The sequence below is a fragment of the Mus caroli genome, unplaced genomic scaffold, assembly GCF_978045245.1.
Source record: "Mus caroli unplaced genomic scaffold, Mus_caroli_1 scaffold_14, whole genome shotgun sequence".
NCBI classification, from domain to species: Eukaryota; Metazoa; Chordata; class Mammalia; order Rodentia; family Muridae; genus Mus; species Mus caroli.
In genome coordinates, this window is record NW_028227269.1 from 77,327,348 (window position 1) to 77,342,523 (window position 15,176).

General features: G+C 38.3%; 1 protein-coding gene across 2 annotated transcripts in view; it reads left to right on the forward strand.

Moving 5' to 3' along the window:
• Pals1 (protein associated with LIN7 1, MAGUK p55 family member) overlaps positions 1-13,920 on the forward strand; it is an 83,874-nt gene extending 69,954 nt beyond the window's left edge. For both annotated transcript variants that reach the window (XM_021179063.3, XM_021179061.2), the window contains exons 11-15: positions 101-172; positions 3,194-3,361; positions 4,413-4,615; positions 5,896-6,006; positions 10,784-13,920. In XM_021179063.3, the coding sequence (XP_021034722.1) occupies positions 101-172; positions 3,194-3,361; positions 4,413-4,615; positions 5,896-6,006; positions 10,784-10,960 (731 nt within the window). In that variant the 3' untranslated portion in view covers positions 10,961-13,920. The remainder of the gene's footprint in view (positions 1-100; positions 173-3,193; positions 3,362-4,412; positions 4,616-5,895; positions 6,007-10,783) is intronic.
• The last annotated feature ends 1,256 nt before the right edge of the window (positions 13,921-15,176 follow it).

Sequence of the window (15,176 nt, forward strand, 5' to 3'; positions counted from 1 at the left end):
AAAATAGTTGTCAACAGTATAATAAATCTTTAATCAATTTGAAATACCATTGTTTTAGTAACAGATACAGTGTTTATAACTATTTTTGATTGATCAATAGGAAAACTGTGGTGTGCAAAGAAGAATAAAAAGAAGAGGAAAAAGGTTTTATATAACGCCAATAAAAATGATGGTAAGTTCTAATCTCACAAATAGCAGTTGTATTTATGACATTTGTAATATTGTTTCCTGTAAAGTTTTTTCTATTCAAGTTGTTTGCAAAATTATTACTTGCCTCTAACAATTTTTTTATTTATTAATCATTTTGTTTATATTTCAAATGTTATCCCTCTTCCCAGTCTCCCTTCCACAACCTTACCCCACTCCACCTCCCTCCCCTTTGCCTCTAAGAGGGTGCTCCCATTCCAGCCTTATCTCCCTTCTCTGGGGCATCAAGCCAAGTGCCTCCTCTCCCACTGATGCCAGATGAGGCAGTCCTCTGCTACATATGTAGCAGGAGCCATGGACCAGTCCATGTATCCTCTTTGGTGGGTAGTTTAGTCCCTGGGAGCTCTGAGGGGCCTGGGTTGTTGATACTGTTGTTCTTCTTATGTGGTTGCCATCCCCTTCAGCTCCTTCAGCCCTTCCCCTATACTCTTCCATTGGGGTCCCTGGGCTCAGTCCATTGGTTGGCTGTGAGTGTCTGCATCAGTCTTAGTTGCTGGCAGAGCCGCTCAGAGGACAGCCATACCAGGCTCCTGTGTGCGAGCACATCTTGGTATCGGCAGTAAGTAGTGTCAGGATTTGGTGTCTGCAAATGGAATGGATTGTACATTGGGCCATCTCTGGATGGCCTTTTCTTCAGCCTCTGCTCCATTTTTGTCCCTGCATTTCCTTTAGACAGGGACAATTCTGGGTTAAATTTTTAATGGGTAGGTGGCCCCATCCAACTACTGGAGTTTCCTTCAGGTTCTATCTCCCTGCTGTTGGGTATTTCAGCTAACAATTTTTACACACACACACACACACGTGTTTGAGGTAAAATGAATAATTTGTCTATAGTATCTTAAGTCAGAGAAGCAGGTCATTCTACAAAGCATATTACTTACTGGCTGAGACCAGCACACAGGAATATTTATTTTATATTGACAGACTGCTAAGATTAAAAAGTTTTAAAGTCCTAACATCTCTGGGCTTATGTCCTTGGGGCAGCAGTCTGCTGCACCTGGCTGACAGCTGTTGCCCTGACTGATGCACTTACAGTCTAGTGGGTATCAGCACCACTTACCGCTTTTTAAGTTCAGTCTTACTTTCTGGGTGCATTGCCTTCTTGATTGATCTTCATTGCATTTGAATTTCTTAGTTCTGCTTTGGTACACATTAGAAAAGCCAGATTAAAGTCAGAAGCACTACTGTTTAAAAGTCTGCAAGGCATATTTCTTAGAAATGTGAAGCATTTATGTGTAAAAGTTAGTCCTGGTTCTTCCTCCCATCCTCATGCTCCCAGAAATAAAACTCAGACTCAAAATATATTTACCAATACCTTGGCCATAGAGTTAGGCTCTTCTTTGACTAGGTATAATTTAAAATAACCCATTTATTCTAATCTCCATTCTGCCACATGGCTAGTTACCTGCACTTAGGTAGCACATATCTGTCTTGTCACATCTTCCTGAGTGAATCTCCTATACCTGGCACTATCCCAGAATTCTCTCTGCCTCCTGGATGTCTTGACCTTCCTGCCTAAGCCACAGGCTTTTTAAGTAACAGGTGATGCATTCATAAAATAGACAAAATATTCTCTCTGCATTTATATGCAGCATAAATTAAACTAATAAAGAATATTTTATTATTATATATTCTTTTTGTTTTTTAAGATGGGGTTTCTCTATATAGCTCCATATGTATATTAGATATTCTGTATACTATTGAATCTAAATTGAATCAGCTTTAATGATTGCTTTCTAAGGCAAGCATTCTTTATGCCTGGCATGTTATGTAACTAAGAAGATCAGTTAGTTTTTAATCTTACTGGCTAAAGCTGTGATTAATATATCTTCACTTACTAGTACAATGCAGAACTAAGTCTGGAGATGAGCCCTGGTTTCCTTGTTTTCTTTCTGTGTCCACTCCCAATCTCTCTGTGTGCTGAGAAATGAATCCAGGGCTTCATGCATGAGAGGCAAGTGTTGCACTACTGAGCCACAACCTAGCACCTCTTGCTTCATTTCTTGAAACAAACTCAAATTGATCAAGGCAACTCTGAAAGCTCCTATACTGTAGAATACTTGCCAGAGCTGAAGCCCCCAGACGCGGGATGAGTAAGTGAGGAAATCAGAATGCTACCAGTGTGACTGTACATGTTTGAAGACGCTCAGAAGAAAGAAAATGGCTTTGAGAATGGAGGCAATTGTCTATGTTGCTTAAAGTACCAGCTGTGCTCCATGGCAATAAACTGTGCTCTCACCTCACAGTAAATTTCTTGAAGTTGCAGACTAATAGATTCAAAATAGATATTCAAGTATCTGCTTAAATTGTTATAGGTAATCGAACAGTTGAGTTAAAATTTAAACAAATACAGCCTGAGCTCCTACTCTAGGCTGGGCACTTAGCAAGACTAAAAGGTTACCCTCCGTCATGGAACTGACTGGTGCCTCTTCCTAGGACATGCCAGACTACCAATTGCTTGCACTTGCTCAGATTGGATGGCTTTGGCTTCATCTGTATCTTGGGCTTTAGTTAACTTTTGTTACTCTACTCCTTGGATTAAAGGGTGGATATCACAAGTGTGACTTATTTTTAAGTTACAGAAATCCAGCCAAGCGCTCTAGCAGGCTCTCATGTATAACCACTGTGAGCACATGCATACTTGCTCTCCATTATATCTGATCCTAAAAATAACTCTTAGCTGGGGTCTTTATGAAAATGACACATTTTCATAAGTGTATCCTCTGGCAGTCTCCTGTGTTACAGTATTCTCTACAAACTAGTTATTTTTAAATTAGGCATGATGGCTTAAATACCTGTAATCCCAGTACTTGGGAGCTGAGACAGGAGGATCACTACAAGTTTGAGGCTAGCCTGGCTACAGAGCAAGCTCCTACCACAAAAACACACAATACCAGCAAAACTTCACTATTTTATGTAAAAGTACATCTTCATGACATGACATTAATTGTATCTGAAAATCTTAACTCTTTCTTTTTTTCCAAAGATTATGACAATGAAGAGATCTTAACGTATGAGGAAATGTCACTTTACCACCAGCCAGCAAATAGGAAAAGACCTATCATCTTGATCGGTCCACAGAACTGTGGCCAGAATGAACTACGCCAGAGACTAATGAACAAGGAAAAAGACCGCTTTGCATCTGCCGTTCCGCGTAAGTTTGGACACACTCCCATTTTCCTGTGCTTTCTCAGAGTCTTAACTACACAGGAAAATGTTCATTTTATTGGCACAGTGTTGTCAGTGTCAACAAAAGGAAATTTGTTTAGCCAAACTTGTTGGCAAATTTTTATTAAAGGCAGTTCTTGAGGAATTTAAATTTTTCCTAAGTATATGGCACTAAGGGATTTTCTAAGTAAATTATATTTTAGGCTCCTTTCCCTATTACAAAGGAAAAACAATTCCTGATTTTTTTAAACTGATATTGAAGATAGAAATTTAGAACTAATTTCTGAAAAGAGCTTTAAGATTACATATTAAGTTTACCTACTCTAACAGAAATAAACTTTAAGGAACGATGACTTGGCAGTGTTTTACGGTATAAACAAACTGGATCAAGGTAACTACAGTTAACTATTAAAACACTATAGACGGGCTGGAGAGATGGCTCAGCGGTTAAGAGCACTGACTGCTCTTCCAGAGTTCAATTCCCAGCAACCACATGGTGGCTCACAACCATCTGTAATGGGATCCGATGCACTCTTCTGGTGTGTCTGAAGACAGTGACAGTGTACTCATATAAATAAAAATAAATAAATCTTTAAAAAAAAAAAGCAAGGCAGTGATCATTTAAAAAAAAACACTATAGACATTTTTTTTTCATGATTTCATAAGAACAGTAATGAACACAGGTCCTTAACATTTCCTCAATTCATTATTTCATAATTTGTGTTATAAAATAAAAAGTCTTACTGGGTTGATTATCCCTCTTCTCCACACTGATCTATATTTATTACTATTATTACATTTATTACTAAGGATTTATTTTATTTTTATTTATATGTATGTTGGGGAGCATTTTAGTGCACTTGCCCGTGAAGATTGTTCCACATACCCTGGAGCTGGAGTTACCGGCAGGTGTAGGCTCCTTGCTGAGTGGTAGGACATGAAGTCAGATCTTCTAGAGAGACCAGTACATGATCTTAACCACTGATCATCCCTCCCACCCACTGTGTTTATTATTTTATCTGAATTTGTCTGCTTAGATACAACTCGGAATCGGCGAGACCATGAAGTAGCTGGGAGAGATTACCACTTTGTTTCTCGGCAAGCGTTTGAAGCAGACATAGCAGCTGGCAAGTTCATTGAACATGGTGAATTTGAGAAAAATCTGTATGGAACCAGCACAGACTCTGTGCGACAAGTAATCAACTCTGGCAAGATATGTCTCCTAAGTCTTCGCACACAGGTACAACTGGAATTGGGTCTTTTAGGGTGTTAGACTTGGAGGGCGTATTTCGTAAAGTAATCTATTGAAAACTGTTTGCTTCAAGCATGACACAGATTACTTAAGTCCTCGTGTGATTTTCTACTCATGTGTAGCTGAATCTCTCTCACTTTGAACATGAATATATTTTAGGAACTTAAAATACAGTTAACTCTTGTACTGACCATACTTAAAACGTCTTCAGAAAATACCGTTTCTGATCTGAGAAAAAATAGAGAATTTCAAAGTTGTTCTTAGGTTTGAAAGGCCATTGTTTCAAGGGCTCACAAGTGTCACAGTGAAGGCTCGGTGTTGTCTGAGTAATAGAACTTGGAGTCACCTCTTTGACAGAGTAAGCCAGACAAAATTACTAACCAATAGAGTCCTATTTTAAAAGATGCTTGATGAGATTTGAGGTTTGAAAAATGGCATTTGCTGTGGAAACCTTTTGCTAACATAGAACTTTGATCAATGTGCTGGGTCTGTTGCTGATGGCAATTCAAACCACAAAATCAAGGGTGCATTGAGTCAGTGTACACAGACAGAAATGGACTCTAAAATGGCTTGCTAAAAAAGCAATTCTTCTTTTTGTTTCTTTGCTTGTTTGGCTTGGGGTTTCTAGAGAGCAGAGGCAGAGGTTTGTGCTATTTCAACCATTAACATTTAATGTAAGGAAACTTTTATTTCTTTCAGAATTCTTTCTTTAGATTAACAAATATTACCACAAGGCTTCAAGTAGTTTAGCATATTAATGTTTCTTCATTTAGGAAAGGGCATGTATATAATGGGTTGTTGGAGCACTTCTGTTTGAGAATGCACATTAGAAATGCAGAGACAGGACAGTGTGAGTCCATAGCTCTTAATGCATACCGTCTGCGTTCTCGTGGATATGTTTGGCTTCTATATGGGAAGTTTTTCTCTCTGGTTTTGCTTTTTACTATCTTCACCTAGAAAGGCAACTGCCTGGATTCTAATTCCTCAAAAATGGCTTGTACTGTGATTTTATAATGCATGTGATTTATTATCACACAGCTGTAATCCCTTCAATGTTTTTTACCTGTATTTCAGTATCTAGAACACTAGGCTAACGTAATATATGTGAATTTATATTTAAATACATTTACAGTGAATGAAGATACTATGAATTATTTATGATGAAATGCTTGGAAATATTTATAGACACCTATATGTAGCAATCTATATTATTGAGAAGTAGTTCAATGATAGCAATAATTTCAACAGCCCAAATATCCTTGTTACAGTCCTTGAAGACCCTCCGGAATTCAGATTTGAAACCATATATCATCTTCATTGCACCACCTTCACAAGAGAGACTTCGGGCTTTGTTAGCCAAGGAAGGCAAGAACCCAAAGGTAAGCTTGTCACAGTGCTGGGTCATCACTTTTATCAAGCAAGACTCCGCCCTACCTCAGCTGCTGGAGCTTCAAAGCTCTACAGCATCAGCTATCAAGCTGATGATTCTTTCTGTCACTTGTCCCAAAACTGCCACAGCTGCAGCTGGCTGAACCATGGCAGCATTCCTTATTACAGGGCTGCTCCCATTTTCCCCAAACACCTCTTACTGCTAACCTCAGATCTATGAGTCCCTCCAGAACGCCTTAAAACCCCTTTAATCTCCATACACACCAGACAGGACTGCCTCCTCCCTACTCCAAAGGTCTCAGCAAACTTTTCTCGTTAGCTGATCCGCATTTGCAGGGTTCCAGAATTGAATGCTTCTTTTCCACACAAACCTTGTTTTATTTTTCTTCTCTTTGTTTTCCCACATGATCTGGAACAGAAATGGGGGTGGGGAGGAGTGTTTAAATTATTTTAGATATTTACTGGATGTGTTGATGGAGACCATGTTATACATATGGTTTTCATCCGCATTTTTCCTGAAAATAATGAAAATCTTTTCATGTGAACATTTGAGCATATTCCTCTGTGCAGGCCTCAAGCCTTGTTGTTATTTTAAAGTTAGACTGCTTATATATTTTTTCATTGTGTGTATGTATGTGTACATTTGTGTAGGTGGGTGCATGTGTGCATGTCAAGGTTGGAGGTCAACTTTTTAGCATTGGTTCTCTCCTTCCATCTTTACATGGGTCCCAGGAATTGAACTTAGATCAGAAGGCTTGCAGAGCAAGCACTTCTACCCACTGAGCTGAATGGTAGCCCCTTGGTACATGTGTATATTGCAGTTACTTTCTCCAGATCTCAGTTTGCTTTTTGTTTTGGTTTTTTGTTTCTTTGTTTTTGAGATATATAGCCTTAAGCTTGCTGTGTAGACCAGAGTGGCCTTGAACTCATAGAGATCCACCTCCTTACATCTCAGTGTTGGGCTTGAAGTCATGCATAACCACTCCCAGCTGTCTTTTTTTTTTTTTTTAACTACATCTTTTGATAGTGAGAAATAAGTTTTTCTTTGGTTTGTTTTAGTTTGGATGTAAGGCAGGATCTTGCTATGTAGCTCAGGATGATAAGAAACTGTCAATCCTCCTGCCTTTCCCTGACTCCCAAGTGCTGGCCATTTACCCATGTGCCATAAAACCCTGCCAAAGAAATGTTTAGTTTTTAAGAAGTTAACTTTCTCACTTGCTTATGGCTAATGAACTTTATACATGTCTAAAAAATCATAAAGTCATTATCCTGTGCTTTCTTAAATATTTTAGCTTGTGTATTTTGGTTAAATTATTCATAGTCTTAGTGTGATGTGAAAGGAAGTTTTGTTTTTGAAATAATATGGTTACCAAATTGTTCCAACAATCTTTGTTGAAAAGTCTGTCTTTTCTGTTGGCACAGTACATATAGTGTGTATGATGGTTGGGGTATACGTGTGCCACAGCACACATGTCAAAGTCTCATTTACTGCTGAGTCACTCTCTGTGTTGGCACTTTTATTTCTGGATCCTATTCTGCTCTTAGACTGATCCCATACTGTTTTGATTCCTGTAGCTTTATTACATCTTGAAAAACAGTCAATAAATAAGAATGAAGTGCCAGTGCTTAATATAACAAGGGGCAAACCTAAAAATACTAGATGCTGTTTGAAAAAAACCTCAGACTCAATAGACCACAAGTTGTATGATTCCATACATTTAGGATGTCCAGGACAGACAGATCTGAATACATGACATAAATTGCTTAGTAATTCTTTAGGGGTGGGAAAACAAGGTTAATGGCTACTACATTATAAATATTTTTAGGTGGTGTCTCATTTTATTGCTATGAAGAGACACCATAACTAAGGCAACGTTTAATTGGGAGCTTGCTTTCAGTTTCAGAGACTGAGTCCATGACCACTGTGGTGGGGAGCATGGCAAACAGGTATGCTGTGGGAGAAGTAACTGAGAGCTTATAGTTGAGGCAGACAGAGATAAGGCCTGGTATGGGCTTTTGAAACCTCAAAGCCTAGGCCCAGTGACACACCTCCTTGTCCAAGGCCACACCTCCTAAGTCTTCCTAAAATTGTTGTGCCAACTGTGAACCAAGCGTTCAAAATATGAGCCTCTGGGGACCATTCTCATTCCAGTAACCACAGATGAGGGTAAAGGATCTTCTAGTGTTGATTATGGTGTTAACTGCAGAACTCTACAGCCTTAAGAAAAAGTGGGTTCGTATATTTTAAATTAGTAAATTGTATGGTGTATGAACTATTTATCTCAAGAAAACTATTAAGTTTTCCCCAAGATGGAGGAAAACCTCATTAGCCTTTCCTGTAGACATTGTTTAGAAACTGTTGTGAAGTTTGAACAGGTTACTTTAGAAAACCTGAAAAGAGCTTCTGTCTTTTTCTCTCTTTTCTATTTAAATCACTTCGCCTTCATTTTGACTTTATTTAATTCACACATGCTTTAACTTCTGAAGATGAAACCTTTTATGATCTTTAAGCCTTTCCTCTTTTCAAATGTAGGCATTTGTCATAATAATTTTTCTGTAAGCAACTTGCTAACTACAGCCATAATTTTTTTTATTATTTTGTTAAAATATTTTCTACTGTTGTCACTTTTATCTTAAACTCATGGGTTACTTCAAAATATGTTATTTTTCACCTATTTGGTGATGTTAAAGAATGCATAACTGATTTACAGTTCCATCAGTATCAAAGAATAGATCCAAAGAGATGTCGATCTTTTGAAATGTGTTGAGCTTTATTTTATGGCCCATCACCCTCTCTGAATGTAAAAGTTTCTGCTCTGAACTTGCTGGCTAGACTAGGGTGATATATATAATTGCCTTTTTAGTCCTCTCACATTTGTATGTCCAGTGTTATTTCTTACAGTAGTTTTATCATATAACAAGTGAGTAAACACGGATCTTAGTAACAGTGTTACTTACCCTGTCCAAAATGTAAACCATCAGTGAACTTCGTGGACCGTCGCCTTGGGAATCTGCCCTAGATTTCGGGCTTTAAGTTTGCTGACAACTGATCTCAAGCTTTGAGTAGACAGGTTTCAGCAAAACTGTCATCGTGCTTGGTTACAGCGATAAGGTCTCTGCTGTGAACACAGGTCTTCAGCATTTTACATCACAGCATTTCAAGTTAAAACTGTCCTTCCCCCTCCCCCAAGTTGTTGGTTTTTTTTTTTTTGGTCATGCTTTTACTGTGTTTTCCTCTACTGTTGAGTGCAGCTATTTTGTGGGCCCAAACTTAAAAATCACACAAGACATTGATCTGAAGTTTAATTAGCCATCTTGATCAACAAGGAGGATTCGGGCTAGTTTCCACTTTTTGGCCATGAGCCCGATGACTGGGGTTCTGGATGATTTTGCACATAGCCTTGGCACTGGCTTGTCTCCATTAAACATTTCCTTTACTCACTATTCTAAAGTAGCCTGTTATATATTATTTCCCATACTATAGTGGGATACGTTTTTATATCGTAAAGCTCTCCTTTGTAGGGCCAGGCAGGTCAGTCTTAGCAGCCTTTAATACCTTTAATCCCAGAATTCAGAAGGCAAAAAGTCAGCACCTCTTAGGATTCTGATGCCAGCCTTGTTTACATAGGAATTCCAGAACAGCTAGAGCCATACAGAGAAAACAATTCCTTGGAGGGGCAGGGGAGAAGAAAATTAAATAACAAATAAATAAAACTGTTTTTAGTGCCCAGTGTGGGAGTATACACTTGTAATCACAGTACTTGAAGCACAAGGACAAGAATTCTAGGCGCCTGGGGATAAATAGACAGAGACAGAGAGGATATGAATGAGAGAATATCCTTTGTACATTGAAAGTTTTAAATTGCATGTTATTAAATCTTGGATTGATACAAGATTTTATTAGAAAAGATAACACAATCAATATATCAGTCCTTTAGTTTTCTCATAATGTTAATTCTGCCTAACTTGTAGTTCAGGTAAGACATTTTTGTTTTGTTTTTGAGACAGGGTCTTTCTGTGTAGCCCTGGGTGGACTGGAACTATGTAGATCAAGCTACCCTCAAACTCACAGAGATCCACCTACCTATGTATCCTGAGTGCTGAGATTAAAGATGTGCACCACTAGCTCTAGTAAAAGCAAATGTTCTTGTAAAGAATGTTTTAGAGGCATTTATTCAATCAGAAAGTTGGACTCCATATTAGATATTACTCGCTTTTTTAAAGATTTATTTGTATGTATATAGATGTTTCACCTGCATTTATGTCTGTGCACTACATGCCTACAGTTATCTAGAAGGTCAGAAGGGGGTGTCAGATCCCCTGGAACAAAAGGTAGGGATTGTTGTGAACCATCACTGTATAGATGTTGTGAATCAGACCTGTGTCTTCTGTAAGAACATGTAGTGGTCTTAACTGCTGAGCCATCTCTCCAGCCCCAAAGCTACTTTTAGATAAAGGTTATGATGCTCTAAAATGTTTGAAAATGAAAGTTTTTAGGGAAGTCAAAATTGAAAATGAAAGTTTTTAGGGAAGTCAAAATAACCCACTTGTTTTTCAGGCATAAAGATAAAATGAAAATATATGAGAACAAAATGTGCTATAAACCAGGGTTTAAACAAGAATTCTAAAGATGCTGATGGTACCAAGGTGGCTCAAGAGAAGGGTTGGGAAGGCACTCTTGAGTCTACAACAGACTGGAAAGCCATGTAGGGACCCTCCTGACTCATCCTGTATTCTGTACTCACAGTCTTTATGCTTTCCTTGCAGCCTGAAGAATTAAGGGAGATCATTGAGAAGACGAGAGAGATGGAGCAGAACAACGGCCACTACTTCGACACTGCAATTGTGAATTCAGATCTTGATAAAGCCTATCAGGAATTGCTTAGGCTCATTAACAAACTGGATACTGAACCTCAGTGGGTGCCATCCACCTGGCTGAGGTGAAGGAAATGACTGTTCTGTGTCATCGTGATGAACTTTATTTGGCAAACCGCCAACAGGAGGATAGCCTTAACGCTGAGAGTTCATCTCTTAAACTAGTGAGAAAGGTCCGTTAGGCAATTTGTACACAACACTTCCTGCACATTGCTTTAGGGGACCTTGACTTGTTTGGAGACTGAAAATGGAAACTTTCTTCAGAGCATTTCTGATTTATCCTGGTAAAACCTTTTGTTTTCACCTTTCTGACTCTTTGCCTCTGGGTCAGATGTCTATAAAAAACATGTATGTATATACGCAATAGTCCATTGTCTTACATAGATATGAATATTAACATTATTTAACATTTAACTTAAATGACTTCATGGGATTGAGAGAAGGGGCTGTGCTTCTGTGCGCTGAGAATAACAGTATTTTCTTAAACAACTGACTTGGTCATCAGAAATATTTCTTTAAAAGGAAAAGAAAAAAAGGTGCCACTTTAGTTTGGAGCAAACTTTTTAAGTTTAAATTTATTGGTTTTATCTTTTCATTCTGAAAAACATTCCATTAAAAGTACTAGTTTTGCTGGGCATGGAAGTGCATGCCTTTAGTCCCACACTCAAAAGACAGAGGCAGGTAGAGCTCTGAGTTCAGGGCCAGACTGGTTTACAGAGTAAGTTCCAGGCCAGTCAAGTCTACACAAAGAAACCTTGTCTCAAAAAACAAAAAATAAAAAAATAGAGAATGCAGCCTCCAGTGTAGTTATGAGTATACAAAAGATGCTGACATTTTTAAAGATAGAATTTTCCAAATTACTTTATTAAATTGTGATGATTTGATAGTCTTGACTCCTTGTTCTGATAAAGAGTTGGTATAAACTATGTTGACCGTTAAAACTTCTTCCTTGTGATGCAAATATTTTTTTATGTCAGTGAAAGGACATAACACATTTGACAGTTTCTGTATTTTCATACCTGAGCACAGAATTGTATCTATGACTGTGCTATATAGTTATCAAACTGGAAATCTGTACTGTATACTGGTATTTAATAGATTAATAAATAGTTGTGTTCTACATTGGAATAAAGTTTTATACATACATACACACGGAGGAAATACTGACAACTAACTTAGAGATCATAAGGAAGGAAGTCATTGAGCATTTTAGAAAAGGACATCAGGAGTTTTATTAAGCGTGTACAGACAAGTTTTTATCCTAACAGTCTTCCTTGTGAGTGAAATACAGCAGCTTGCTAAATCTTAAATGTTCATGCTAATGGGATTTTTGTACTGTCTCTTTAGCTATAGCTTTAAAATTCATTGTCTACAAATCCACAAAGAAAGTTAACGTGTAGTCTTCTCAAGCCTTTAAGGAAAATGTTCTGTGTGACAACCAACCTCAAATGTGAATGTCTTGATTTTATGTAGCTACAGAATTTCATGTTCCCAAAACTAAACACTGGAATGACACTGACGTGTCACTTAGCACAAGCAGTTGGTGTTAATGTCTTGTCAGTGCTGTTTGTGTCTGATTTCTCTTCTGGATAATCTTATTGGAACAAATGTAGAGTGTTTGTGATGTCTTTTTATGTTCAGTTTTGCATGGCTTTTGTAGTTGGCTGGCAAGTGTGTCTATTAGAAATACTTTCAAAATAATTTTCCTTAGGAATAAAAGCACATTCTTGGGTTGAGGGAAGGAATGCTATACAATCTGAAGTCTGAACACTCCCAGTTTACAGCAGGAAAAGTTAACGCCCTGGTCAGCACTGAAGGTCAGTTCACTTAGCACTTAAGGGATTAAATCTTTTCAGGTTTTCACTGTTTTTTTTTTTCTCAGGAATGAAAGGTAGTCTATGGTCAGTAGAGCTTTGTGATCTGCATGCCGACCAAAAATACTGACTGGTGAGACTTGGTGCATACCTGTAACCCTATAGGAAGATCTAAAGTTTAAGGCTGGTCTGAGTTACATCAGACTGTCTCAAAAAAAAAAAAAATTTTTTTTTTTTAATGAGAAAGAAAAGCATGGATGAAAGGATGAATATTGGATTTGAGTAAAGTTTTAAGTTAGTGTCAGTGACACTTGGTGACAGTGGGGCTATGTGCTATCAAGACTCTCACACAGACCTTCACAGCAGAGCTTATACCCAGGCACATGCCATGCCACCATGACATGACTGAGATTCTCAAGGTCAGCGAGATCCTATACTTTTCTTTACTTGTAAATCATGATAGGATAGTGTACATCCTGAGCTTTTGTAAATCCTAATGGTTATGAATGTACTAATGCTCAACATAGTCCTAAACAGTGAAAAGTTAGCCTATGCTTTAAAAAAAAAGCCTTGTTTTACCTGTGATTATATAGCCATTAGGGCCAATTCAATTTCCTATCCCTCTGTGGTTCTGACTGGAAACTGCTGTGCCAGGAAGTCCTAGCCACTTAGAGAAATTTGTGGTTGGCTGGGAACACAGCTCAGTCGGTAGAGTATCGCCTAGTATGCACAAAACCCTGGCTGTGGCATAAAGCCAGCATGGGTGTTCATGGGTGTAATCCCAGCACTTGGAAAGTGGAAGCAGACAGATCTGCAGCTCAAGGTTACCATCAGCTACAGGAGACCCTGTCTCAAAAACAAAGTCGGTAACACCAGCTAATGACATGTCCCCGGGAAATCCAAACAAGGAAGTACCTTCATTTCTTAGATTTTTTTTCATACTTCAGAATAAATAGGTAGTACTTTGACTGGTCCACATTAGCTTCCTGTGAAAATCTAGTGTATGAATTATTTTCCTTCTCTCATGGCCTAAGGAGTAAATATTGATAAGGAATGATTTGAATGTAATTTTTTCGAATGTGTGGAAAATATGAAGCAGGGATTTATCCTTAATGAAGGTAGCCACTGACATTTGTTGATCTCCCTTTGTACTGTCTTGTTTCTGCACTCGTTATTTTGAGATACCATACTGCACAATGTATTATAAAAATAAAAAGTAAAACTATATTTCAAATTGTAAAAGCCACTGGACACTTTATGTTTATATCCAAGGTTCGTGTACATACAGACTACTCTCCAAGGGATTGTCAGGATCAACACTGCTGGAAACTCTTAGGTGGAATACAAATTACAATGTAAATGTGGGGTGTCCTTTATTGGCATAGATAGTCCTGTTTATTGGTTGGAACAAGCAAGCTTTTTGTTGTTGTTGTTTGGTCTTGATACACAGTCTTGACTCTTGGAACTCAATATGTAGACCAGGCTGGCCTGGAACTCACAGTTCTGCCTGCCTCTGCCTCCTGAGTTCTGGGATTAAAGACATGCACCACCACCTCTGGTCTTTATAAGTATTGAAAATAGCCAATGTAAAGTTGTGAGCACAAAACATGAGAGGGAAGAGGTATAAAACAGGCAGCCAGGAATTGAGAATGTGGGTTGTTAGCACCTATTGTACTTCTTCTCCCACTGTTTCTCGCCCAGAGGGGTCACATCACAGTTTTGACGACTGGCTTTTCCACTCCTGATTTATCTCCTTTGGATCAGCTTACTTCCACTCCCAGAACTCAATAATATTTACCCACTATTTAATCTTGACTTTTTAATGTGAAACCATAAGGCCATCTAAAGTTTTAGCTGAATGTGATAGTGTATGCCTACAATCTCAGCACTCAGGAGGCTGAAGCAGGAGGATGCTGAGTTCCAGACCACCCTGGAGCATAAGATGGTATCTCAATAGGAGATCATCTGTAAATCTGTGGACAGTTTAAGCACCAGAGCTTTACTGAAGCTACATGAGAAATCAAAATGCCTTTGGTCCAATGCTTTCAAATATGTGGCTATCTTCAAACTAAAAGCAGTACCTAGTTAGCTCAAGGATTGTGCCTTTGAAATAAGATTCCCTGGACTTGGATTCATTCCACCTATGCTATTTAACTTATATAAGCTGCTCAATTTCTCCATATGCACAACTGAAATGGTACAATTAAAACATCACAAAGTAACTTGCTGAACAGTTCAGTGTTACTGTGTGGTGTGTATGTGCCACAGGTCACATGAGACAGTTTTTCTTTTCATCATGTGGGTCCCAGGATGGAACTTAAGTTGTGGAATTGAGCCATCTCACTGATCATACAAATTTACCTACTTAATTTTTTGTGGGGTGTGTGTGTGTGTGTGTGTGTGTGTGTGTGTGTGTGAACTTGACATTTTCTGTGAGCTACATCTGGTTTCTTACAAATCAGATCCTCCCC